This window comes from Dendrobates tinctorius, unplaced genomic scaffold, assembly GCF_039654945.1.
Source record: "Dendrobates tinctorius isolate UK_male_01 unplaced genomic scaffold, ASM3965494v1 ptg000219l, whole genome shotgun sequence".
Taxonomy (NCBI): Eukaryota; Metazoa; Chordata; class Amphibia; order Anura; family Dendrobatidae; genus Dendrobates; species Dendrobates tinctorius.
In genome coordinates, this window is record NW_027361886.1 from 3,481,575 (window position 1) to 3,509,558 (window position 27,984).

Genomic DNA, 27,984 nt, shown 5'->3' on the forward strand with positions numbered 1-27,984 from the left:
ATGGGTCCACATAAACAGCTGCCAGAAAATTTTTATTTTCCAATACCTGTGTCTCTCTCCATTTCATTGAAGCAGAAATGCCATCTGCGATTAAATCTCCTCTTTGGGACAGGCAAAATAGCAAGTTCTTCCACTCCCTTATGAAAATGCCAGGAGTTAAATCCTCAGCTTATAATTTTTTAGTCACGGTAAATAGGTGATTAAGCAATTCCTTCAATTCAGCCACCTGTGTCCACTGACCTTCATTTATGGTTACCTGAGAGTTCGCCATATCTATAAGAAACGGTTTTAGCCAGGATCAAAACCTCATACTGTTCCGCAGAATCTCATACTGCACACCTCAGCTGCTGCAGAACCTTACACTTGAAAATAAAGCCTGCACCTTAAGATGTGGTGAATGCAGTCTATTTATTCCAACTATCAATTGATGTTGATGTGTTACTGAAGAAGTGAAATGCCTGTCCTGCGCATCCTTTTGGGCAGCTATGAGGTGTACCTGTGCAAAAAAAAAAAAAAAGTGTTATTCTGTGTGCTACCCGACTTTCATTCTTTTTGGTACAGATAAGATATGGATAGACAGATATGGATAAATGGATAGATAGCAAAAGCAGATTATTAATCTGCTCTATTGAAAACATTATCTATGAGCTCAAAAACCTTTCAGGTGATGCGGTGTTTTAAAAAGCTGATCTGCTTTTGCAGCTGAAAAATGTATCCTCAAAAAACGCAGCAAAAACGCTGTGTGTGAATGTAGCCTTAGATCAGGAATAGAACAGCCATTTATAGGACATTTCATAACTTTCCCAAATTCCTATGAAAAAATATTCAGCACATTCTGCATTGAACTACTGTACCCAATTTATTATATATTTTAGGAGTCGGACCATTTTATACCGACTCCACAGCCCTGCTCACAAGCCCTCCCCACACATGATATGATGGTTTGCACAGGACCCCTATACACAGTATGATTCTCCACACAGATCTTCTCCTTGTATTCAAGTATGGGCCCTCACACACAGCCCCCTTATGTATAGTAGGGCCCATCCACACAAATAATTACCCTGCAATCTGCATCCTGAGGTTGCAGATGTCAGTGAAATCGGGAGAGAGGTGCGATCAGATAGAGAGAGAAAAACTGTTTGTGCTTTGGGGTGGCCTGTGGGTGGGCAGGTCTTTCCTTGGTTTCTCTGACCTAGAGCATGAAGATAAGACTCTGCCTACAGTCCCACTCCGAAGCATGGGCATATCATTAACGGAAAACATCTAACACTGATTACACAAGAACCACAAGATGAATTTCTACACCCCAGGTATCATTTTAATCAGTTTAATACTGCCAACCTGACAATACCTGTAGTTTACTTAGAAAAATCCTGCCGACAGGTCGATTTAATTCATTATATGCCTTAAAGACTGGTGGGCTAAACAGACTGCAGTGTGTTTCTAGTGTGGGCTCTATTCTTAGCTGTTTATCACAGGAAGCATTTTTTAAACCTAAAGTAACTATGTATATCCTCCACATTAATGTAAGTAACATTGTGACATTTTTATTCTCTCCACAGCGCTCTCACTTTACATGTTAATCCTGTTTGAAATAGAAACAGGAATAGCTAGTTCCTGTATTCTCAGTATGGGCTCCATTTTTATGATAGTCACTGTGGCTCATACACTACACAAAGCCTCACAGGTTACCTGCCAAAACCATGACCAGGTGGCAAGTACACTGTATGAAAATGATTCAGCCCATGAAGCAGACCTTAATGATTCTACACCCTCATCAGACCTCCATGATAAAGAAATGACTCCTGTGCGGCCACATCCGGAGATCCACCGTGAATTCTCCTATCCTCCTTTTCTACAGCAACAGCAGCAGCAGCAACAGCAGCAACACAAACCACAAACTCTTTCTCCACTATTTAACAATGCACAGTGTGTAGTGAAGCAGAGTGAGAGTATGTGCAACAGCAACAGGGATGAGCGCTACCACATTCCCAGAATGCAACGTACGCTTTCTGTAGAGTCTGGACTCACACAGCCAAACACTAGATCCTGGAATGGCGGAACGCAAGAGATGAGAACAATGATATTAAGGAAACCAGGAGTGATTGGGAAGGACTCCACACTAGTATGAGCTCTCTATACCACCGTCAGTAGAGTGCAATACATACTAAACTCGAAGCGGATTTGATCAAACGCTATTGCAGGAGGAATAAAATTCACAAAATATAGTCTAAGACTATGTAGATGTTCAACCAAAGACGTCACTGAAGAAGTTCTTACAGTGAGGGGCTTATCTAAAATTCCATTCCCTACTGGAACTATGAAGACCATCATAAAATTTACCAAGAAACATAAATAATCCAAATCAATAATGTCTACTCTATACTGAAACTCCACAGACACAGCGGGACAAGCCCTTCTGTGTTCTCTATGAGAGAGCCGCTGCCAGACTCCTCCTCTTGCAGCGGCTTATCTCATGGAGGACAAAAAGGTTCGGCCACTGGAAATACAACTTGTCAGATCCTTCTCCCCCCTCCCGACATCGGTCACTTGAGAGTAATGACAGAGGCGCCGCCAGACTCCTCAGCCTGAACACATGGGGGATTCCCTAACAAACATGCAATCCCTGCCTGTGTTCAGGCTGTTTAACAACCGAAAATCATGCAGCCAAAGGGACGCGAACATATTATTTGAACACGCCCAAGGTACTCTAATAACATCCGAGCATGCTGGGATAAGACGCTATCAGAGATTGTTCACCCATCACTAATCAGCAGTTCGAAATGTGACATGCCTGATCAACATTTTCCAAGACAAATAGCCAGCGCCCCATACACATTATTGCCAATATCGGCAGCTAACAGTAGTTTAATGTGTATGGGAGCTTTGAGATGTACAAATGAATTGGATCTTGAACATATGTATTTCTGAATACAACACATCAGCCAACATGGGTGTTGACAGCAATAAGTACAGCACATCCTATTACAGTGGACCCGTCACCACTTTTCATAAACTTTTACTCCCCATCAAACAATGACCCACTCCCAATTCAGAAAAATACGAAGCTGGAATAAGACTTTGAGATTTCTAAGTGAATTCAGAGCAACAGCACAACACAGATTTCATAGAAAAAAAAAAAAATCAGTTATTTCATGGGGAATACAATAATTTACTAAAACAGACTTGTCATCTTTAACCCCTTACCGACGTCTGACGTATTATTACACCAATGTCTGCCTCACTCCCCCTTTGATGTGGGCTCCGGCGGTAAGCCCACATCTTTCCCAGGACACGTCAGCTGTTTTGAACAGCTGACATGTGCCTGCAATAGCCACAGGTGGAATCGAAATCCACCCACAGCTATTAACCAGTTAAATGCCGCTGTTAAACGCTGACAGCGGCATTCAACAATCGCTTCCGGCAAGGACCGCGGAAATGCGCTCACCAGTCATCCGCTTCATGTGATCGTGGGTCGTCGGTATGACAATCTGAGGTCTCCTGGAGACTTCTTTGGTTGTCAGTGCCGGATTGCTATGAGCGTCACCCAGTGGTGGCGCTCACAGCATGTCAGTAATTCAGCTACATAGATGCGATCTGCTCATCACCTCTATGTAGCTGGCCCGATTGAGCTGTGCCAGCTTCTAGCCTCCTATGGAGACTATTGAAGCATGCCAAAAGTAAAAAAAAAGTGTTTAAAATATATATAAAAAAAAAAAAGTTCAAGTCACCCCCCCCTTTCAAAATACTACAAAAAAAAATTAAAATCAAACGTGTGGTATCACTGCGTTCAGAATCGCCTGATGAAAAAAACAAAAAAAAACAAACAAAAAAAAAAAAAAAAAAAAGATTAACCTGAGCGTTAAACGGCGTAGTGAGAATAAAGTCAAAATGCCAGAATTACGGTTTTTTGATTGCCGCGACATGGCATTAAAATGCAATAACGGATGATTAAAAGATCGTATCTGCACCAAAACGGTATAATTGAAAATGTCAGCTCGGTACGCAAAAAATAAACCCTCACCCAACCCAAGATCACGAAAAATGTAGATGCTTCGGGTATCGGAATACGACAAAGTTTGGAATATTTTTTCACCACTTAGATAAAAAAAAAAAAAAAAAAAAGGAGAACCAAGACATGTTTGGTGTCTATGAACTCGTAATGACCTGAAGAATCATAATGGCAGGTCAGTTTTAGCATTTAGTGAATCTAGTAAAAAAGCCAAACAAAAAACAAGTGTGGGATTATTTTTTTTTTTTTTTTGCAATTTCATAGCACTTGGAATTTTTTTCCCCCATTTTCTAGTACATGACATGCTAAAACCAATGGTGTCGTTCAAAAGTACAACTCGTCCTGCAAAAAAGCCCTGACATGGCCATATTGATGGAAAAAAAAAATGAAAATAAGTTATGGCTCTGGAAAGGAGGGAGGTGAAAACGCAAAACCGAAAAAAGGTCCGGGGATTAAAGGTCACTGTCATTTAAAAAAGTCATAGAGATTTCTGTAGTTATACTTAAAAAAAGTCACTGAAAAGATAGCAGAAGGCAATAGCCAATACAATGTGGCCATGGGCATGAATCTTCAGCACACATTGCAGAGATAAGTACGTACATATATACAATTAAATGCTGGCTATATGAATTTCTGCACTTGGTTAAGCATCCACGTCATTTTACTGGAATAACTGGCAGAATACCAGGAGTCATCCATAACATAAGATTGGCGGGCAACGCCAAGTCCAACATCCATTTGTGACTTCTGACACACGTGTGGGGGGAATATATCAGTCTCCAACAGTTTTCCAGCATCATAAATTTGCCAAAATAAGTGAAAGTAGAATGTGGCAACAATTTTGCTACTCTGTGTGATTAACTATAGAGCAACGGATTCACTAATGCATGCCAGAAAGCGGTCTCAAACTACAGGGTGGGCCATTTATATGGATACACCTAAATAGAATGGGAATGGTTGGTGATAACTTCCTGTCTGCGGCACATTAGTATGTGGGAGGGGGGAAACTTTTCAAGATGGGTGGTGACCATGTTGGCCATTTTGAAGTCGGCCATTTTGGATCCAATTTTATTTTTTTCAATGGGAAGAGGGTCTTGTGAAACAAACTTATTGAGAATTTCACAAGAAAAACAATGGTGTGCTTGGTTTTAACATAACTTTATTCTTTCATGAGTTTACAAGTTTATGACCACTTATAAAATGTGTTCAAAGTGCTGCCCATTGTGATGGATTGTCAATGCAACCCTCTTCTCCCACTCTTGACACACTAATAGCAACACCTCAGGAGAAATGATAGCACAGGCTTCCAGTATCAGTTGTTTCAGATGCTGCACATCTCGTATCTTCATAGCATAGACAATTGGCTTCAGATGACCCATTGATAAAAGTCTAAGGGGCCAGATCGGGAGACCTTGGTGGCCATTCAAGTGGCCCACGACGACCAATCCACTTTCCAGGAAACTTAATGTAGGAATGCTCGGACCTGACACCCATAATTGATGGTTTGGTATATGAGGTACAAAGATAGTGGGGCCATTCTTCATCAATGGAAACCTCAATGCCACTGGATATCTGAAATTGCTACATGATGATGTGTTGCCCTCTTTATGCACTGAAGATGGCACGTTCCCCGAGTTTTTCCAGCAAGATGGTGCACCACCACATTATGGGTGTCAGGTCCAAGCATTCCTACAAGGAATCTGACCCCCTTAGACTAGCATTTCACTTATTCTTGGAGGCACTTGAGAGCTGGGAGTGGAATCCCAGTCAGGTTCAGAGAAAAGGTCACTTCACACTCAGTTGGTGGAGTAGTAGTGATGGAGCTTTATTTATAAGGGTACAGCAAGTGCATTAACTTGTGAAAATCTATTTCTTGAGTGTGACAATACTCTATTGACGTTTCAATTTGTGGAGTCTTTATCAAAATTGTCACAGGCGAGTAGATATGAAGGCCTTTATAAATAAAGTGTCATCACTACTACTTTACCGACTGAGTGCGCTGTGAACTTTTCAGTTCAGAATATTGAGTGCAGCGGTCAATTAGGAGGAATGTATACATGTTTCTTTAAATTATGTGGTACTCTTAAGCAACTAAAAGGGGCTGTCCCCTACTAGGACAAGCCCTTCTCAAAATCGGAATGTTTGGCCTGGAAAAATAAATAAAGTTATACTTTCCTCCCGTGCAGGCACCCTTCTAGGGGCGTCGGCACTCTAGTTTCCACTCACGTTCAGTTGTTATCAAATGTGAGCCCTGCACCCAGAATTGGTGTTGCTGTTCCCTCCTACAGACATATGTAATGAAGATGAAGCAAGAGCTGCAGCTTGCCACTCAAACAAACCTCGCGTGAGCACCAGGAACACAGAGTGCTGACAAGAGAGGTGAGCGAGTATAAGCATCTTTTTTCCCCCCACAGGGGCAAGTATTCAGATTGAGGAGTTGTTCTTGTAGTGGACAACACCTTAAAGAAAGGGTTTCCCCAGTAGAAGATAACTCCTTTAACATCTCCATCCTCAGTAAAACCTGAAACCTAAGAAGATTGGACTCATGCCCATGGCTCATTAAATATGGCAGCGATCTGCTGCTAACTTAGTCACTATTTATATTTCTATGTTAAAGGGGTTCTCCACTATTGTAATTTTTTGCTATTAGTGTAGTGTATAAATAGTGAGTTTGGATGAGTTGTAGTTAGTACTTGTATGTATACATGAATATTTTGTGTTTCACAGAAAGCAAATGTGATGGAACATACATTCAGGAAACTCAATAGTACGCTGCCGGAAGAAATTAACAAAATAAGTAAATAAATAAGTCAAAAGTACATAAACATTTTGATTCATGTAAGGATTATTTTCTAGGATATTGGATTTTCTTTTGCCTTATATTACTCTCTATTTTTGTAAAATTAAAAATAACTTGAACGCATATGAAACATTTTTTTAAAAAATAAAATGGATTTTATTTGAGTGAGCTGACATTTGCTATGGCTAAACAAATTGCTTTACAGCTGACAAGGAGATTTAAAAAAACAAAAAACACCAAAAACTTATTACCAACAGTCCATTTAAATAAGCAGATACGGTAATTAATGACACTGTACTTTCAAATAACTTATTTGATAAAACATTAAAATTTGTTGTTTGCACCAAAAAAAAACAAAAACAAAAAAAAAAAAAAAAAAACACAACTTGCTGTCCTGCCTCTGCTTCTTACAGTCGTTTTCAGCATTTTGGGTAGAAGATGTCAGCACTGTAGAGGGGTGCTTCATAGGAGGCTCAAAAATAAAGAAACCATAAGATTCTGGATGCAATTATCATATGTTATTTGAAAGTATAGTGCCCATTTAATGTAAATAGGTGAAGTAAAACGCTTATTGGCTACAAATAATCATTCATGTAAAAAATAACCATTGAGCATTATTAAATTACAGTATACCCATATGAATTGCTTTAGGATAGCAGATATGCAACATTAAAGGGGCTGTCTGATGAATCTGAATCCTTACAGCGTGCATACCACAAGCTGTCAGGATTCTCCACCATTACCAGTAAGAGCATAACATAACCTTTGCCTACTTCTGACTACATTTCAACCTGAAAGCCAGGCACGTCTAGTTGGAATGTGTCTGGTAGCATGCAAATTGCATACTTGTGGTCAGGAGACTGCACACTCTCGCCGACAATACCATAGAATCCTGACAGCGTGTGATGCGCACACTGTCGAGATCTAGACAATGAATTTACAAGAAATGATGTATACTATACCAGTAGGTGTAAATGTGCACTGTTAGTCTCTATTAGGCTGCCTACAGTATTCATATTGGCAATTGCTAATATGAATATCTTATTGTGTAAAGGTTATACAACAAGGAACTAGCCCTGTATCATTTACTAAGGGGATCACACAAGACAAATTAAAAAAAAATATATATTAAGTCTTTAAAAGTGGATTTTTCAAAATCAAGCCCTTTTCTAACTGCATTGATCAGTATAGAACTGTAACATTACATGTCAGGCCATCAAATAAATCACCACCAATGTTAGAAACCAGCAGGCCAAGTTCCCATAATTAATAGTGATGATCAAACCTGCTCAGACAAGTTATTATCAGAGCTTGCTCGTGTGCTAACGGAGTGTCTTCTGCGTGCTCGAAAAATGTGTTAGTTGCCACCCCAGCATGTCTCGCGGCTGTTTGTCATGCAGTCCCTGCATGAGTTGTAGCTATCTATCAGCCACGAGACATGCAGGTGCGGTGACTCAAACATTATTTGAGCACGACAAAGACACACGGTAAGCACATGAGCATGCGCCGAACTCACTCCTGGCTTGGACCCTCACCTAAACGTCCTGGCAGAGGTTTCAAGCATCATCTCCTACAATATATTCTTTACTCTAGAACCTATTGCAGATGCCCAAATGTTACTCATAACCACTTTTCATATTATTTGACCTTCTCCACATATGCAGTAAGTAACAAGAAAAATAATCCATATACAAATTGGTGTACAATTAATCACCATGTTTTGAAATAATTGCACCATCATAAGTTAGTATGGCTCTTTATATTGTTACAAGTCTATGGCACATCCATACAGGAGCATAATCAGAGCATGGAATCCTTTGCGAGCCTTCTGGTGCGGAGCAGGCAGCCACGACATTTGGCAGAGCCGATAGGCTACCTACGGCTCTGGACCGCACTCATTTGATGCTTGAGATTGATGGCTTGCTTCAGGAGGCCGTCAATGCTTTTGAAGTGCACACTGCTGAACGTCATACTTCTAACTGCACTGAGGGAGGAGAGAATATAAAACATTTTTACACATTCACATATTTGGTGTTCTGCCAACTCAAAACATACAGTGAACCATACAAAAAAACAAACCCACACACCTCTATGAAAAGAATACTCTATTAACCAGATTACAGCTCCTGTTGGAGAATTTCAGTTCCACCATCTAAAATTCTTCCTTGAGAAGACCACCTACTCCTGAAGACCCACACTTCAATGCTAATTTGGGTAGTGGACTTAAAGTGGTTCCACTTAGTTTAAAAGGGCGCTTGTCAAATGGGGAATGATGTGCAAACAGTCTGCTGAATAGGACGTTGCACACTGTTAACAAAACCCATTTATGGGCTCTAAGGGAAACCACATATCCTGCAATCAGGCCAGCTTCTGAGCAACACTTGCAAGCTCTATAGCAAAGAGCTTGTAAACACTGCTCTCCACCTCCTAGGGACAATTATTTTCTGTTATATTGACTCCTCAAGCTGACTTCAAATGTAAGGTGGTCCCAAAAAATTGGTGGTCAAATGTTAACCTTTTTAACTTAAAAAAAAAAAAAATAAATAAAAAATTTTAATTATGTTCCAAAAATTGTGCTGATGTAAAGTAGACATGTGGGAAATGTTATTAACTATTTTGTGCGACATAACGCTCTAAATTTAGGGGCATAAGTTAAAAGTTTGCAAATTGTAACATTTTCAAAGTTGTTGCCAAATTTACATTTTTTTCACAAATAAGAAATTTTGAAGAACTGTTACTACTATCATAAAGTACAATATGTCACGAAAAAAATAATCTCAGAATCAGTGGGATCCATTGAAGCGTTCCAGAGTTATAACCACATAAAGTGATAGTGTCAGATTTCAAAATTAAGGCCTGATCATTAACCTACAAAGTGGCTTGGTCCCTAAGGGGTTAATCTGTGCTGCACTTTATCTACATGCTCAGTAGTGAAGCTCCCCCTTTAGGGTGCGTGCACAAGTTGCGGATTCTGCTGCTGATGCGCAGCGGATTTGGCCCCGTGGATCCGCAGCAGTTTCTGCTGGTTTTAAATCCGCAGCATGTCAATTCTTTGTGCGGATTCCGCAGCGGTTTGGCACCTGCTCCATGACAGGTGTCAAACCGCAGGCTAATCCGCACAAAATTCGCAGGTCAATTGACCTGCGGATTTAGACAAATCTGCCCGGAAGAATCTGCACCACAATCCGCAACGTGTGCATACTCGCTTACAGATCAAGGGGAAAAGGCACTGGGAAGGAATACCTGCACTCATCTCAGAACGGCTACAGTGAACAGGAACATTTTTATTTCATGTTCTAAATACATAAGATTATTGTACCAAAGTTGAGGAAAAGCCTGATGTTACCATTTTACAACAGTAAATCTATCACTTAAATATGAGCGAGTCTAAGTTAAGGCAATGGAGGAGTCGGAGGCGTGACTTACTGACTCCACAGCTCTGCCCACAAGTGACTACATTTTGGAAACTACACCCCTCAAGGAACTTATCTAAAGTACAGTACCATTTAAGTCTATGCAAAATGAAAAACGCAGTGCCCACGTTGCGTATTTTTCCACGCACATTTGCTGCGGTTTTAAATCCACAGCATGTCAATTCTTTGTGCGGATTCCGCAGCGGTTTGGCACTTGCTCCATGACAGGTGTCAAACCGCACGGGAAAACCGCAGGCTAATCCGCAGGTTAATTGACCCGCAGATTTAGACAAATCTGCGGGGAAAAATCCGCAGCAGAATCTGCAACGTGTGCACACACCCTTACGGATCAAGGGGAAAAGGCACTGGAGGAGTCGGAGTTTTGACTTACTGACTCCATAGCTCTGCCCACAAGTGACTACATTTTGGAAACTACACCCCTCAAGGAACTTATCTAGAGGTGTTGAGAGCACCTTGAATGCACAGATGCTTCACAGAATTTTATAACGTTGAGTCATGAAAATGGACAATACATTTTGTTGTGCAATTTCTCCAGAGTACACAGATGCCTTACATGTGGTGAAAAACTACTTTTTGGTCACACAACAACGCTTGGAAGGGAAGGAGAGCCAATTGAATTCTGGAGCACAATTTTGGGTGGAATAGATTGCGTAAGCCATGTCACATTTGAAGAGTCCCTGACATGCCAAAAGAACAGAAAACCCCTACAAGTGACCGAATTTTGGAAATCACGCCTCTTGAGGAATTCATCCAAAGATGTAGTGAGCATTTTTTAACCCTCAAGCGAGTAACAGAATTCTGTAACATTGGGATGAATCAATGGAAAATTATTTTTTCCCCCTAAAATATTTTGGCCCCTAGTTTTCAATTTTCAAAATGGATAAATAGGAGAAAATGAACAGTACAATTAGTTATGCAATTCCTCCTGAATACAACTTACCTAATGTATGGTCAAAAACTACTTTGGAGGCACAATGCAAAGCTCAGAAGGAAAGGAGCTACATAAGTCGCAGATTCTACTGTTCTGGTTTACGGGTGCCATGTCACACTAGCAAAGACTCTGAGGTGCCAGAACAGCAGAATCCCCCCTTCCCATAAGTGACCTCATTTTACAAACTACATTTTTCCGCAGCATGTGCACAGCGGTTTTTGTTTTCCATAGGATAACATGGTACTGTACATTCCTTGGAAATCTGCTGCAGATCCGCAGGGCCGAATCCGCAACGTGTGCACATACCCTTAATAGTTTACGGTCTCCATACACAGAGCCCCCAAGTGACAGAAGAGCAGAATGCACCCTGAAGTGACTCAATTTTGGAAACTGAACCCCTTTGGGAATTTATCTACAAGTGTAGCGACAATTTTGTCTCCATGGGAGTTTACCAGGAACAAGCGGCAGTGAATGTTGCCGAGTGAAGATTTAAATCTGCCATTAAAGTGCGCAGCTGTGGAGTCGTATTCATGGAGTCTGTGTCCATTTTGGTGAAGTAGGAAAGACTCCGGACTCCTAAAATATAATAGGTTGGGTACAGTAGTTCAATGTAGTATGTACTGTAAATTTTGTAAGAATTTGGGAAGATTATTGTCACAGGTTTACCACGACAGAGGAGCCAGAAGACTGAAGCGTCTGATTTCTCCTACTCCTGCACTGATTAGAAGTTCACATTTATATTAAACGGTGCAGATTTCTTTTGCCAGTGCAGGGGTTAATATGCTCAGTGAAGAGCTCCTAGAAGCTTTCCTGCAGTAAGGATCAGATGTTCACTATTAGCCACTCTCATCTCCTATATGATCTGGCCCCTGGCTAGCATGCATTGTCAGAGAGCTTTGTTGCATGGCTGGAGGTTGTTGGTTGGTTATTATTGAAGATGTTTGGTGGATTTATCTGTGACTGTTAGGTTGAGTGTGTGCCAACTCCCTTTCTTCGCCTACTCCATGCTCTACTCCCCGATGCATTCCCATGTTTGTGTGAGTATATTTATATGACTGGTATTTTCCTTTATCCCCATTTGTATTACCTTTAGGGTTGATCGAATAGCTTCAGATAAGTGCTATAACTATTCAGATAAGAGCTTAACAAATAGTTGCATTGGTAACCTGGATACCTGAAGCGTTCCGATAATCAGCTGTTTGGTGCTGCAGCTGCATGTGTCGCGGCTGTGTGACAGTCACAACAAATGCATGGAGAGCCCAACAAACAGGTTCTCCATGCACGTGTTGTGCCTGTCACACAGCCGCGACACATGCAGATGCGGCGACGAACAGCTGATTATCGAAGCGCTCCAGGTATCCAGGTTACTGAGGCAGCTATTCAGTAAGCGCTATAGCTATTTGGATAAGCGCTTATCCGAAGCTATTCAATCAACCCTAATTACCTTGTTAGACTGGTTGGTATATTATGGTATACTACTACTCTCTTCTTCCCTGGGTGGGGGTGCAGTGCAGACTGAAGGCGGATTCAGGAGCTAATGCAAGGCATGTGGCTCTGGCATCTTCACCATTAGAATCCGGGGAACAGGGCGAGCTAGGGTGCCCTTAGCGTTATGGACAGGGAAGGAGCCCCTGGTCCTAGGACATCCGACAGTTGTGACAGTTATGAAACATCCAATAAATGTCTGTTCTATTCCTGATCTATAGAGCTAGGCTTATAGTTGAGATGAATGTCCTGTACTTTATGTACATGCTCAATAGTGACAGTGCTTTGGGAGTCGTTTAGTCAGTCACGGAAATTGAGGAGTCGAAGGATTGGTTTACAGACTCCAAAGCCCTGGTAGTGCCCGTACAATGTAGTGCCAATCTCATGCTTCTGGAGACATGGACCCCGCAAATCAGTGGGCTCTCACCAGTACAGAAATGCCAAACATGGACGCTAAATGTAGTTTAGGCACACGGTGGGGCTCAGAAGGGAGGGGGGGGGGGGGGGGGAAATTGGATTTGGGAGTGTAAAATTTGCTGGAATTCTTTTTGGGGGTGAGGAACTATAGCTTTTTTTTTTTCTTAGCCAAGTGTTACCAGAAATGTGGAAGCCCTCTATATAACCATTGACAGACCCGAGTGGAGAAGCTTTTTTCTGTGGAGCGAGTTGAATGTTTTGTTTGGAACGTTTCGGATCAAATTTATCTTGTGTTCTACGCGGAGCACTTACATTGGAGTTTCCATCAAAATCTCCAAATAACGTTATTCAAATGAAACCCCGAAAGATCCACCCACAATAATGAGGAAGCGCAGTTACTATGTACGCCGCCTGAGCCTCTGATCAGCAGTGTCATTTTCAGATGTGCACAAAACTGGCAGAACACGGTTTTATACACACTTTAAATATAAAAAAAAACAAAAAAAAACAAAAAAAAAAACAAAAAAACACACAACCCTGGATCACAGGCCAGACAGCGTCCACAGTGTCTCCATTTGCCTCATTACAGGGAATCTTCCGTAGGAGGTCTCGTATGAATCACGGACTGCAGCTTTACATGGAAACCCCGCCCCGATGTAAGCGCTCAGCGCAGAGTGCAGTATAAATGTGAACTGAGACTTACTGCAATCTTTGCGAGGCAGAACGAACAAGTCAACACCAGGTGAAGAATTGGTTTTATTTTTTATTTTTTAAGCCGTTCTTTGTTTGGTATAAGTAACTAGATGACTATTCTTCGGGTCGGTGAAATCACAACGATAATATATAAAATTATGTTTGGCTGCCCTACCATACTAAAAATACGTTTTTGAATTGCCATATTTTGAGAGCTATAATTCTTCTATATTTCTGCTGACAGTCATGTGCGGCTTGTTTTTTTTTTTTTTTTTTTTTTACAGGACGACTTTACATTTTTATTGGTACCATTTTCGAGCACATGACATTTTTTGATTGCTTTCTATTCCTATTTTAGGGAGGAAGAATCAACAAAAACCAGGTTCAGAGTGGCATGAACAGGCTGTAAAGCATAGAGCAAGGGGCACATTCTACATGCCTAAGTAACCAACCACTAACTGTAGATTGGCCAGAAATCTTGGCAACAGGCTGCACTCTATGATAACACATTCCTCCATTCATGTGAGATTTTTTACTAAGAGATATAAAGCAACACTGGTTGATTTTACAAATACTTTGCAATTTTACCCATTTAAGAACTTGAGACAACTCCAGTAATATAAAAACAAATAAAAAACAAAAACAAAAAAAAAGCACTGAAAAAACATACCTGCAGGCATATTCTACAGTATAGATAGATCCTTGACTTTGTTCTTCCCAATTCTGCATATCTGCCTACAAAATCAAGAATATTTAGTTTTAGACAGCAGCAATAATTAGCTGTGTGCATGTTGCCACACTTAAAATCTGCAACCAAAGTAAGGCAGAATTTATGCGAATAGGGTTTAATTGAATACTATGCAGAGAAAGGAAGAAAATTCACACACAGATGTCATGAGTGAAATCTGCATCAAATTGTGCTGCAAAATATCCAGGTACACATTTTACAGCAGATTTCAGGCATAGTTATTAGTACGATACATTCATATTATAAATCAATTCTAGTGATTCCAAGACATAGGAAAACAACCCATACTCCCCTAATGTTGGAATGCTTTGCCAAGATGCTTAATATTTGTAGGATGGAAGAACACACAGCCGAAAGCTGTGGACACGGTGATAGATTTAGGAGATTGTGGAGTGACTGGATCCTGTTTCAGGACTCAGTAGATTTTTATAAATTATTTCAATAGATGGGTCGGTCTCTTGTGAAGTGTTTGAGTTGGTGCTGTGTGCTTACCTCAATATTGTCACCTCATTTCCCTCATCGTTCCCTTCCTCCCTCCCCCACACCCCTTCTCCCTGTTAACCCTACCCCCCCTCTCATCCCTCACCCCCAAATTTTTTTTTTTTTCACACAATCTTTATCTTTTTAGCATCTGTGTTGGAATTTTCAGAATAATTCGTCATTTGCTGATATGAAAATTTTGGTCACAATGTTGAGCGACCTGTTCATATTTCCGTAGTCACAGCACAAAAAGATAATATTTGGAGTACATATTCTTCGGCAATTTCTCAGGAAAAAAAAAAAAAAAACAAAAAACAAAAAACCCAATATGCCTATATATTAAGGCTAGTTTCACACTAGCGCTTTGGAGCGCAGCGACGGCCTGCGCACGGCCGTCGCTAAGCCCTGCCCCCTGCCGCGCCTCCGCCTACCGGCGCATGACGCTGCATGCGTCCCCTATCTTTATCACTGGGGGAGGGCAGTGTCATGCCATGGGCAGTATGCGTTTGGCGGAGCATGTGTCCTTTTGACGTGCTGCAGTTTGGTTGCGCTCGGCGCACCGTCAAAAAGGCGCTTGCGCCGCCAAGTGCATACTGCGCATGGCCTGCGCCCCCAGTGATAAAGATAGGGGACGCAGGATGCATGCAGTGTCATGCGCCGGTAGGTTGAGCTACCGGCGGATGCGCGGCAGGGGGCGGGGCTTAGCGGCGGCCGTGCGCAGGCCGTCGCTGCGCTCCAAAGCGCTAGTGTGAAACTAGCCTTACAAGATAACTATATTTAATCCATCTAAAATTACCAACTGGTGCAAAACAGAACAAATCATTACCATCACCAAAATATTGAATAGAAAAGACCCAGGGAGGTGTCTGATCCTATTTTAAAACTATCTGCACCCTACCTGCCAGTGGAGGTTAGCACCCTATTCCTGCGCAGATGGCGCCCCCGCTCACCGTCGACTGACCCTCTGATAGCAAGAGTGGAATGTATCCAACAATGTGGATACAATAAGTAGTGATGTTACTTCCGTGATAGAGAGGGGAGGAATGTAAAGAAAGGGAGAGGACTGGCAGTACATATAGTGTATACTTTGGACAGGGGGTTAACAATATAACTATCCCTGTTCTGCCCTGCCTACCAGCGGAGGTTGGCACCCTTATTCAATAATGAGATTGGGCCCCCCTCCTCAATGGCTGTCCCAGGTCATTCTGATTAGTTAAATCGTAAGAGGATAGCATAACATATAAAGTGCTAGGACATCAAGTAGAGCGCATAAACCATCAAATCAGACATATGATAAAGATAAGATCGGATACTAAAAAAAAAAAAAAATGTAACGAATAGTACTGCGAAGATAAAAATTATTTAGCAGATGACAGCATTTGCATGGCTTATAGTGTATCTAGGAAAATCAGCCATGTTGTTCACAACACAGCTTTCCTGTTAAAACCCCCACAGGTGGAGCCAATGTACATATAACAGATTCAGAGCTCCTCTTAATGCAAAGTCCATAGAACAGCAAACCATGTATATCACAAAGTAACCTCGACGCGTTTCTCCTTGTGTGAGGTTCATCAGGAGTAAAGTGAGGCACGATATCATGAGGGGACTCTCCCTGTGCGTTAAGGACTTCATCCCTGAATACATATCACCAAATGATAAAGCTAAGCTACATTTACTCCTGATGAGCCTCACACAAGAGGGGAAACGCGTCGAGTTTACTTTGTGATATACATGCTTTCCTGTTTTATGGTCTTTTCTATTCAATATTTTGGTGATGGTACTGATTTGTTCGGTTTTGCACCAGTTGGTAATTACAGATTGATTAAATAAAGGTTATCTTTTAATAAAAGGCATATTTCGGTCTTTTTTCTGTTTATATTTCCGCATGAATACGGTTATCTTTACAAGCTTTTTTAAGTCCTGTGTGACTTATTTGATCATAATATATTTGGTTGAATATTATGTTTGTGCTTTCACTATTGATTAATAAAAACAAATTGAACATAAATCCTAAAAATAATCGTTGAAACACAACGATATATTGAACATGATTTTGATATCTATTATATTTTAATTTGTATTGGTTCATATAAACCCGAGTTATTTTTTGTTATCACAATGTAGATAAAACTTGATAAAGGCCCCAACATTGATACATTTCTGTGATTGAGAAATAAAGCACCAGACTTAAGGGCATGTCACACTAAGAGATATCGCTAGCAATATCGCTATAACTAGTGACGTTATAGCGATATTGCTAGCGATATCTCTGTGTCTGATACTTACCAGCGACCGGCTCCCCCGCTGCTTATCGCTGATCGCGCGAGAAGTTCAGGACTGTTTCTCGTCGTCAGCTTCCTGTGGCGCTTCCTGCTGTGAGGACGAGCGACGCGTGGAGCCGGGCAGGAGGACGCAGGATCGCCTGGTGTGACAGGTAAGTAGCGATCCCCGTCCCCAGCGATGTCGCTAGTGAGATCTGCCTATGTGGCAGCTCACTAGCGACCACTTAGCGATGTACCAGCGATCCTGACCGCGTCATATCGCTGGTCGGGATCGCTGGTACATCGCTAAGTGTGACAGTACCTTTAGCATTATTCGTTGTGTGCGCGCACTGAACATTTTTTTTTTTTTTTTTTAGGATTGACTTATAGATTTTTATCCTGCATATCCTTTAGAAAGCGGCAAGCTAGTATATCCAATTAGTTTGCATACATTCCTATTCTAGGCATTCAGCAGAGAATTGATAAATTTAATAACATTTCATACACCAGTGTTTTACAGTCTCTTAAAGAGGGTGATTATGTGTCTGATTGCATACAAATGTTATGGCACTTTTTCAGAACCTGCCATATTCTGATCTGTGAAAAATTATCCAACAGGTAGTTGCGCAAATATAATTTTAAGAATCTTTAAAGTGAACCTGACAGCTGATACATACAGTACATACATACTGTCCGTTGATCAGGCAGTATCAGACACTAGCTCTATGATCTCAGCCAGCATGTTTATACACTGCTCAAAAAAAAAAATAAAGGGAACACTTAGACTATAACGCCAAGTAAAATCAAACTTATTTCAAATCAAACTGTCCACTTAGGAAGCAACACCGATTGACAATCAATTTCACATACTGTTGTGTAAATGGAATAGACAACAGATGGAAATTATTGGCAATCAAGACACTCAATAAAGGAGTGGTTTTCCTGGTGGGGACCACAGACCACATCTCAGTACCAATGCTTTCTGGCTGATGTTTTGGTCACTTTTGAATGTTGGTTGTGCTTTCACACTCGTGGTAGCATGAGATGGACTCTACAACCCACACAAGTGGCTCAGGTAGTGCAGCTCATCCAGGATGGCACATCAATGCGAGCTGTGGCAAGAAGGTTTGCGGTGTCTGTCAGCGTTGTGTCCAGAGGTACTACCAGGAGACAGGCCAGTACACCAGGAGACGTGGAGGGGGCCGGAGGAGGGCAACAACCCAGCAGCAGGACTGCTACCTCCGCCTTTGTGCGAGGAACAGGATGAGCACTGCCAGAGCCCTGCAAAATGACCTCCAGCAGGCCACTAATGTGCATGTGTCTGCACACACTGTTAGTAACTGACTCCATGAGGATGGTCTGAGTGCCCGACGTCCACAGATGGGCTGTGAGCACAACCCCCAACACCGTGCAGGGTGATTGGCATTTGCCCCAGAATACCAAGATTGGCAGATTCGACACTGGCACCCTGTGCTCTTCACAGATGAGAGCGGGTTCACACTGAGCAGATGTGACAGAGTCTCGAGACGCTATGGAGAACACTTTGCTGCCAGCAACATCCTCCAGCATGGCAAGTAATGGTACAGAAGGCCTTTCTTTGCAGGGCGGCACAGTCCTCTATGTGCTAGCCAGAGGTACCCTTACTGCCAGTAGGTACGGGGATGATATCCTCAGACCCATATGCAGGTGTAGTGCACCATGGATTCCTTCTGATGCATGATGATAGACCTCATGTGGATTAAGTGTGTCAGCCTTCCCTGCATGATGAAAGCATTGATGTTAAGGACTGGCCTGCTCATTCCCCAGACATGAATCCAATCGAGCACATCTGGGACATAATCTCTTGTTCCATTCACCAACACCACGTTGCACTACAGACTGTCCAGGAGTTGACTGATGGATTAATCCAGGTTTGGGAGTAGATCTCTCAGGAGAACATCCGCTGCCTCATCAGGACCATGCTCAGGCTTTGTAGGGAGGTCATACAGGCCATGGAGTCCACACACACTACTGAGCATTTCCTTGTCTTGAGACATTTCCACTGAAGTTGGATCACCCTGTAATTTGATTTTCCACTTTGATTTTTGAGTATCATTCCAAATCCAGACCTCCTTAATTTTTCAATGATCATTTTATGTTTAGTGTTCTCAACGCATTCCACTGTGTAATGAATAAAGATTTGCAACTGTAATATTTCATTCAGTGATATCTATGATGTGGTGTTGTAGTGTTCCCTTTATTATTTTCGAGCAGTGTAAATATCTCAGGTGACCAACTCATGCTGGAGACTAGTCAAACATACAGCACTTGTGGAGAAGCCAGTCCGGCTAGTCTCCAGCACAGCTAGGGCCCCCATTGCTTTTATAGTATGTCTTTCTCTGAAGTGCTGCAGCGTTTCAGACTGAAACATACCTGGCTGAGATCGTACAACCAGTGCCTCATACATGCTGCCGATGGATTGGGCAGCACGCATCAGCTGTCAGGTTCCCTTTAACTGGAATTCTGCTAATGCACAGCCAGAGGCACATTGACAGACACGGTTTCATTCTACTGAATAAGCTTACCCACCTTGTGCTGAGCCAACTCCGGAAGAGACCTGCGGACGTGTTCTTGCAGCCTATATAAAGCCACAGAAGGTTCATTGGCGAGGACATACATGCTCTCCGTAAACTTGTCTGTTACTAGAATAAAAAAAAAAAAAAAAAAAAAAAGAAGATTCTTAAACAAGATCTGTCAACAAAATGTGTCCCCTAATATTCTCCAAATATAAATGTAATTTAGTGTAAGTGAATTAAATACTCGCCTATAGCAATCAACCCCGGTTTACAGAACATGATTACCATTCAACATTGCTTGGATCACACAGGTTTCTAACATGGAGAGCATTAGCTGCTTTCCCTGTCTATGAGACTCAGAACGCAGCTCCACAATGTCACGCTGCAGCACTGCAGGTAGCTGCAGAGTAGTGCAAACTCCACTAGATGGCAGCAGAGTGGAGAATGAACAGAAGTCCTGCACAGAGCAGAACTACAGCAAGGCTACCACCAGGTGGCAGCAGAATAGTCAACAAGTCGGGTCGATACCAGAGAGCAGTGAAGTACAAAGGAGAAAGACAAACGCAGAGTCAGAGGAGAGCAAATAAGTCAGAGCCGGTCAGTAGAAGAGGTATCAGACAGAAGACACAGAATCAGATCAGAGCCAAAGCAGAGTTGAGTCCCGAGGAATACAAACACACTTGGATGGGACGGGCAGGGACGGAGAACACAGACACAAGCAAAGTCAGCTAAACGCAGCAGGACAAGCCAGGGGTTCTCCAGAGTCAGCTACACACACCGTAGGCAGGAAATATAACTGACACTGCCTGCAGGATGCAGCACAGAAAAATACCAGACCTGAAACCAGAACCAGACAGAGAAAAGTTAACCCCAGTCATGACCAGACAAGGAAAAGGAGAGACAGGAAAAACTCGGTCTGGATCACGACAAACTGAGAAAGCATCTCCTGGTTCTCGCAGAAACCCCTGTGGGAGACAGCGGGGTGCCACTAACGAGGAATACGGCTGAGTGAGAGGCGCTAAAAGCACGCATTAGACACGGACAAATGATTCTCTATGGGGTCCCTCACACCAGGTGTATATTTCTCATCTGTATCCTACGCTCCGTGCCAATCGCAGCATGCTGCGATTGTCAGCGTACTGCGGCCGTAATACGCCAATGCAAGTCTATGGGTGCACAAAAAATACGGATTACACACGGACCACACATCTGACTTGCGAGAAATACGCACCCGGTGTCTTTTAGCAAAGCCGGCAATTCAGTGCGCTATACAGTAAACTCACACTGACAGGTTTAATAAAGAAACGAAAGAATAGATATAGACACACACATACATATATATATATATATATATATATATATATATATATATATATATATATATATATATATAATGTGTGTGTGTCTATATCTATTCTTTGGTTTCTGTTAGAAACCCTGTCATAGGGCTCCATTATATGTCCATTTTGCAAGCAAATATCGCCATACGGATTACATACGGATGCTTACATGCGCAAAATACGCGATCACACCTTGATTACGGATGACATACGGAGCACTGTTTAGGGGCCATTCATCCGTATTACGCATGTAAAATACTGACCATATTTTGCGTCGGTTAGTGTGACCCCCTGCCTAATACACTTACACACAACAATACATATTTAGAAACAATTAGAGAAAACAAATGCTGGCACATATGGTATTTAATAGAATGCCATAAATGTATAATGTGTGTTCTAGGACTTTATATAAACATGCAAAAATGTATTACTACTGTCTGCTAAATGTGTAGGAACGACTGAAACTGAAGAAACTAGTAAAGATTTATGGGAGTCACAGAAAAAGGCAAGCATTTCTAAGGCCACATTCAGATGTCAGTGTTGCACATACGAGTTGTATCCATTTTCCATACCATACGTATAATCTATGGTGATATTCACATGTCTATTTTTTCAGGGATTATGTCCATGCAAAGTTCATAGAGGTAATTTTTTCCCCCTCTCCAGTATCAAAGATGAAAAGGGCTTATACAAGTATATGGGTCCATAAAAAACATGTACAGCATTCAGTGTTTCGTGTGTCGTGTCTGTACTTAACATTGCAAAGTATATGAGAAACCTTGTCATTTGTTTATAAATACGTGAAAAACAATGATAAACTAAGGCACAAAAGGACAGTATATGGATCCAAACCACTGATGATAGCAGTACTATTTTTTCAAGTATGCATTTAATTAAGGAAGTGTGAATGAGAACTTATAGTAATAACTGAAAGGAGCTTAGCATATCCAGTGTGCTGATTTGATGGCCTGTTGTCCATTGGACCCCATTTTTGTCTACAAACGTGTGTGTGCAATATTGGTTTGAGATTTAATAGTATCTATGATATACATGACATCCATTTCAAAACAAGTCTCTCTGACGCACAATAGGATCCAGAATAAAACTTTGAGTAGAGTATTATTCCGCAAGACAATCCAGTAGTAAGAATTCTCTCGGTGGAGATGTCCAGCAGATCCTTGCAAACAACTTTTCAAACCAAAGCCAACCAGTCTAATACCACTACGCATTTATATATAGCTAGTTAGGCCCAGAAATACTTGGACAGTAACTCTTCATGATTTGGGCTCTGCAGGCCATTATATTTATTTAAAATAAACAACCGACATGCAATTGCAGTATAGGCGTTCAGGTTTAATTTAAGGGGTTGAACAAAAATATCCTGTGAAACATTTAGGAATTGGATCCTTTTTTCTACAAAGTCTTCTCATTTCAGGGTGTCAAAAGTAATTGGTCAAATTAACTTTATCATAATTTTTTTTTTTTTTTTTTTTTTAATACCTTGTAGAGAATTCTCTGCAGGCAATGTCTCTCTGAAGTCTCGAAGCCATGGATGTCACCAAATACTGGGTTTCCTCCTTTGGCAACCCTTTACTGCAGCTGACTTTTTGTTGCTTGTTTGTGGGTCTTTCTGCCTTAAAGGGAAGGTGCCATCCCAAAAAAATGTTTTCAGCAATTGAAAAAAATGTAAAGAATTAATGTTTACATTTTCTTAAAAAATATCATTTGTTTTTAATTTTGTAAAATATGAAAAATAATTTTTAAAGTTTGGCATTTCCACTTGTTAACACTAGGGGGAGCAGCTACTGAAGTTTGGCACAAAAACCTAGTGCACAACTAGCTCACATTACTGTCCTGCAGTAATTATGGGCGTACAGTGTCCATGATGTTTGATTTTGATATATGATCATGCCCTAAAATGGACACTGTATGGGTGGAATCTGCTGACATGGGTGTGGTGTCACTCCTCTCCTCCCCTACTGGGTGCTTGCTAAGGGAAAAGAGAGGATGACATTTAGGAACACAGTGATCAGCCATTTTGATGGGGCCTGCAAAGTTACTGACTGTCTTTTCATGTAAAGTCTGGATCAGATCAGGTCATCAATCAGCAGAAATGTTTCCTGGATTTCTGTGGAGCAAACAAGAAGACGGTCCATCCATGTGTATAAAAGACAGCACTCTATGTACAATCCCTGGCACTGAACAGGGCGCCCCCCATAGACCAGCACACTGCTCTCCTGAAATACTCTGTGCTGCTGTCACCCTGCTCCTTCCACCATATATCAGGCCCTGTCGCCTCGCTTTCACACATCACCAGGACAGGATCTGAGGAGAGGAATGGGGTCTTCGGTCACCGAGGATGGCAGGCAGCAAGGATTCTGGGAGCAGGGTGACAGCAGCGCAGAGTATTTCAGGAGAGCAGTGTGCTGGTCTATGGGGGGCACAGAGGGAGATATATGGGGGAGGAGCAGGGAGACAGCAGCACAGAAATCCAGGAAACATTTCTGCTGATTGATGGCCTGTTCTGATCCAGACTTTGCATGCAGAGACCCCATTCCCCTCCTCAGATCCTGGCGATGTGTGAAAGCGAGGCGACAGGCGCAGTCCGGGGTGACACTGGGAAGCAGGCTGGGGGGGAATGGAGCCATACAGTAACGATAAAAACGAGACCCCTCTCTTCAGCTGCCTCACCAGCCCTCCCCTGAGTGCACCTATTACCCCTGCCCCGTGTGCAGGTGCTCAGCCAGAACCACCCTAGAATGGGTCCCCTTTTAGCAGATCACAAATAATACCGCCATATACTTCACACACAATGCCGCCATATAGATCATACACAATACCACCATGTAGATCACACATAAAACCAGCAGGGTGACAGCAGCACAGAGTATTTCAGGAGAGCAGTATCACACGGCAGAGAATTAGATACACGGCTCAGCAGACAGTATCACACAGGAGAGGATTAGATACACGGCTCAGCAGTCAGTATCACACAGGAGAGGATTAGATACACGGCTCAGCAGTCAGTATCACACAGGAGAGGATTAGATACACGGCTCAGCAGTCAGTATCACACAGGAGAGGATTAGATACACGGCTCAGCAGTCAGTATCACACAGGAGAGGATTAGATACACGGCTCAGCAGTCAGTATCACACAGGAGAGGATTAGATACACGGCTCAGCAGTCAGTATCACACAGGAGAGGATTAGATACACGGCTCAGCAGGCAGTATCACACAGGAGAGGATTAGATACACGGCTCAGCAGGCAGTATCACACAGGAGAGGATTAGATACACGGCTCAGCAGGCAGTATCACACAGGAGAGGATTAGATACACGGCTCAGCAGGCAGTATCACACAGGAGAGGATTAGATACACGGCTCAGCAGGCAGTATCACAGGAGACAGTATTACAGATATGCTCACACTGGTGTAACTGCCCCCCCCCCCAAAAAAAAATACACTAGACTGTGGGCTGTATATATCACTATAAAAGCAAAGGTGTCAGATTACCGGAGATCACTGGGGCTGTGAGTGAGGAGGCGGAGACAGAAAAGGAGGACAGTGGAGCTGGAGCAGGAAGCACGGTGCAGAAAGTGGAGCTCAGCAGATAGCACTGGGCTACAGTAAAATGGCGCCCAGCCACACCTACAGCAGTGAATGGTACAGCCCACAGGGGCGTGCCCAGTTCACTGCTAATGAGGCTGCATGGTGGGGTCGGGAGCCGACGCAGTCTCCTATGTCCAGGGACGGCCATATTTGCAGACTGTATGAGTCCTCCACAGATCTGCAAATCAAGATGGCAGCGCCCAGTGGCTACATTAAAACATTATTACAAACAAACCATAAATCCTAGTTAGTACAACATTTTCTTTAACAACATGTTTTGTTACCTACTCTTTTTTTGCAAATTATATAAAATTGCGGCACCTTCCCTTTAAGTTTTGTCTTTAAGGGGTTGTCCCGTCTAAACCAATAATGCCAGTTTCACATTTCAGCTATTTGACGTGAGTCCAAATCCGCCAGGTTGTGAAAAAAAAACAAAAAAAAAAAAAACAAAACAGATCCGTCAGTGTTGTGACACAAACGGATGCCACCAGATCCGTTTGTGGACGGACCGCTTTAGCAGGTAGTGACAGAAATTTAAAGGAAAACGAGAGAGAATTTTTTTTTCTTTGCAAGCAACATAAATTAAACCGTCGCTCGGAAAAATGTTGCAGAGTCCGTCCCATCCGCTCGGGAGACGCTACAATTTTGACGGATCCGTCAAAGAACGGGTGGGACGGACGACCGTCAGTCAAGATCCGCCGGTAATGTAAGTCTATGGGGAAAAAAAACAAAACAAAAAAAAAAAAAAAAAAACGGATCCACCTTTTTTTGGCGGATCCGTTTTTTTCAAAAATTGGCGTCAAAAAATGGAAGTGTGAAACAGGCCTAAGTCTGCAGTCATTGTGTGACTGCAGACTTATGAATCACTGGTTTCTGAGCCGGGACCAGAGGATATGGATGCATTATACATACTCCCAGCCAGAGCATGACTAGTGGATGCAGCCACACTCCATAAACTTGCATTGAGCGAGGCAGAATCCTGACTAGTAGCAAAGCCGTCCAGTGGCCTCGCGCCATATTAGTGCCCACTAGTCGGGCTCCACCTCGAAGAACAAACATGTCCTCATCATTGAGACAGTTTGTGCTTTTGGGGCAGTCTGTGGGTAGGTTTTTCCTTAGTTTCTCTGGCCTACAGCAGGATGATAGGACCCTGCCTACGGTCCCACCCCGGATGCCAAATATTTCATTAAATTGAAAACTTCTAACAAGACGGACTGCGTCACAGGTATCATTTTTATCAGTATAACAGTGCCAACCTGATAGTGCAGTTTACTTAGCAAAATCCTGTTGACAAGGTCACTGGAAACCATATAACATTAGGCAAATGACTATAATGGCTGAAAGCCGTTGCAGACGATTAGCTGAACAGCACACATGCATACCCTCCAGCCCTAGCGCAGAAACAAGCGAATCCCCTTAGCGCACAGTTAGTGCACTGGGGGATTCATAAGTCTGCAGTCACACACAGTGACTTCAGACTTTTTGATTTGGACCAGACAACCCCTTTAAACATGTGAATTGCATGCTCGATGGGGTTGAGATCTGAGGAGGTCACTGTATATTTTGGGTCATTGGTCATCTATACTGTGAAGCACTGTCTAAAACTTTGCTGCATTTGGTTGAAGCTGAGCAGAAAGTATAGCTCTGTACATTACATAATTCAGTCACATCAATAAACAGTGACCCAGTGCCAACGGAAGCCATGCAGGTCTGTGTCATCACGCTGCCTCCTCCATGTCTTACAGAGGATGTGGGGTACTTTGGATTATGAGCCGTTCCAAGCCTTCGTCTACTTTCTTCTGCCCATCATATAGGTGCAGGCTGATTTTAGTTTCACCTGTTCAAAGAATGCTTTTCCAGAACTGGGCTGGCTTCTTTAGATGTTTTTTTTGCCAAGTCAAATTTATGGTTTGCGCCGTGTGGTGAACCCTCTGTACTTGCGCTTATGACGTTCTCTCTTTATGGTAGACTTCAATACTGAAACATTTTCCTGGAGACTGGTCTTCATTTGGGTGGAATTTGTGAAGGGGGGTTGGTGTCATCATGGAAAGGATTCCGTGATCATTCACCACTGTTGTCTTCCGTGGACATCCAGGCCTTTTTGAGTTCTCAAGCTCACCAGGGTGTTTTTTTTTTTTTTTTTGCACAATGTATCAAATTGTTGATTTGGCAACTACTAACATTTCTGCTACCTCTAACAGATTTTTTTTCCCCGCCTAAAGATGGTTTGTTTCCCTGCCATTGAGTTTATTTTTTGACCGCATGTTGTGGGTTCACAGCAACAGCTTCCAAATGCAACATCTGGAATCAGCTCCAGACTTTTTACCTGCTTAAGTGATGATGGATTAACGAGGGAAAAGCCCATGCAGCTCATTAAAGAGCTTGGGATAATTGTCCAATTAATGTTGATCACTTTAAAAAGAGACAGCTACATATTAGATAGCTGTAATTCCTAAACCCTCACTCCAATTAGGATATGAACACCCTCAAATTGAGAGTCTGCTCATGGGCCCATATTGATTAAATAACTGTATCTTGAACGCGTCAACCGCTAAAATGGCAAGTCATCACTTCAAAATATTTATGTAAATCACACCTATTCTCCCCATTTGTTATCCCCTCCCCCCTTCAATAAGTAGACAAAAAGCTGAATAACACATATGATGTATTCTGCATGGTAGGAGTAGGCCGTGCACCCCACACAGGTCTCCGCCACTTACCTTTCTTCACCTTTATCTGCATCTCCTGCTCCTCCATACCCAGCTCCTGGAATGACAGCTACAGCTCCGGTCCGTCACCAATAGCAGTCCGGGCTCAGCACGGGGCGAGAGGTTCCGCCTGTGAACCAGCGTGGCACAGGAAAGCAGCGCGCACATATATCACGGCCACGCGCGCTCACTACTAATCCCAGCAGTTCAAAGCATCAGGACAGGACGACTAAGTAAATGGGAAACAACACGTGACTGACCTGTGGCGAATCACAGCACAGACCTTACTCTTGCCCAATCAGGAGAAACACGGCGCTGTCCAATCGGAATCCGCCTCACATCAACCCATCAGGAAGTGCGCGCTGCTTGTCTGCGAGGTAGCTGGCTCGTTTAACTCTTGCCATGCTGCACGGCAAGAGGGAGCTGCGCCTTTAAGAAACCGGACAAGACGAATGCTGGCCATTCCTTTACGCCGGTGGGTGGTGTTGTGGATTCCCGTCAT

The 27,984-nt window shown here is 42.5% G+C and overlaps 2 protein-coding genes across 5 annotated transcripts in view; one reads left to right on the forward strand and one right to left on the reverse strand.

The window, feature by feature from the left end:
- RFXANK (regulatory factor X associated ankyrin containing protein) overlaps positions 1-27,984 on the forward strand; it is a 75,427-nt gene that overhangs the window by 9,952 nt on the left and 37,491 nt on the right. The window contains exon 3 of one of the 3 annotated variants that reach the window (XM_073555124.1): positions 1,566-6,950. The exons of the other annotated variants lie outside the window; for them this stretch is intronic. Within the exon in view, the coding sequence (XP_073411225.1) occupies positions 1,566-2,134 (569 nt within the window). The 3' untranslated portion in view covers positions 2,135-6,950. Of the gene's footprint in view, positions 1-1,565; positions 6,951-27,984 lie in introns of those variants that run through there. 3 annotated transcript variants of the gene reach the window in all.
- On the reverse strand, positions 6,948-27,849 carry BORCS8 (BLOC-1 related complex subunit 8). 2 transcript variants are annotated; one of them, XM_073555126.1, is made up of 4 exons: positions 27,743-27,849; positions 19,833-19,945; positions 14,446-14,510; positions 6,948-8,799 (listed from the first exon to the last, which is right to left on the reverse strand). In XM_073555126.1, exons 2-4 carry the CDS (start codon positions 19,920-19,922, stop codon positions 8,688-8,690), a joined length of 267 nt encoding a protein of 88 aa, XP_073411227.1. In that variant the 5' UTR covers positions 19,923-19,945; positions 27,743-27,849; the 3' UTR covers positions 6,948-8,687. The 2 variants fall into 2 exon arrangements, with proteins under 2 accessions (XP_073411227.1, XP_073411226.1); XM_073555125.1 differs by lacking the exon at positions 27,743-27,849 and adding an exon at positions 27,495-27,726.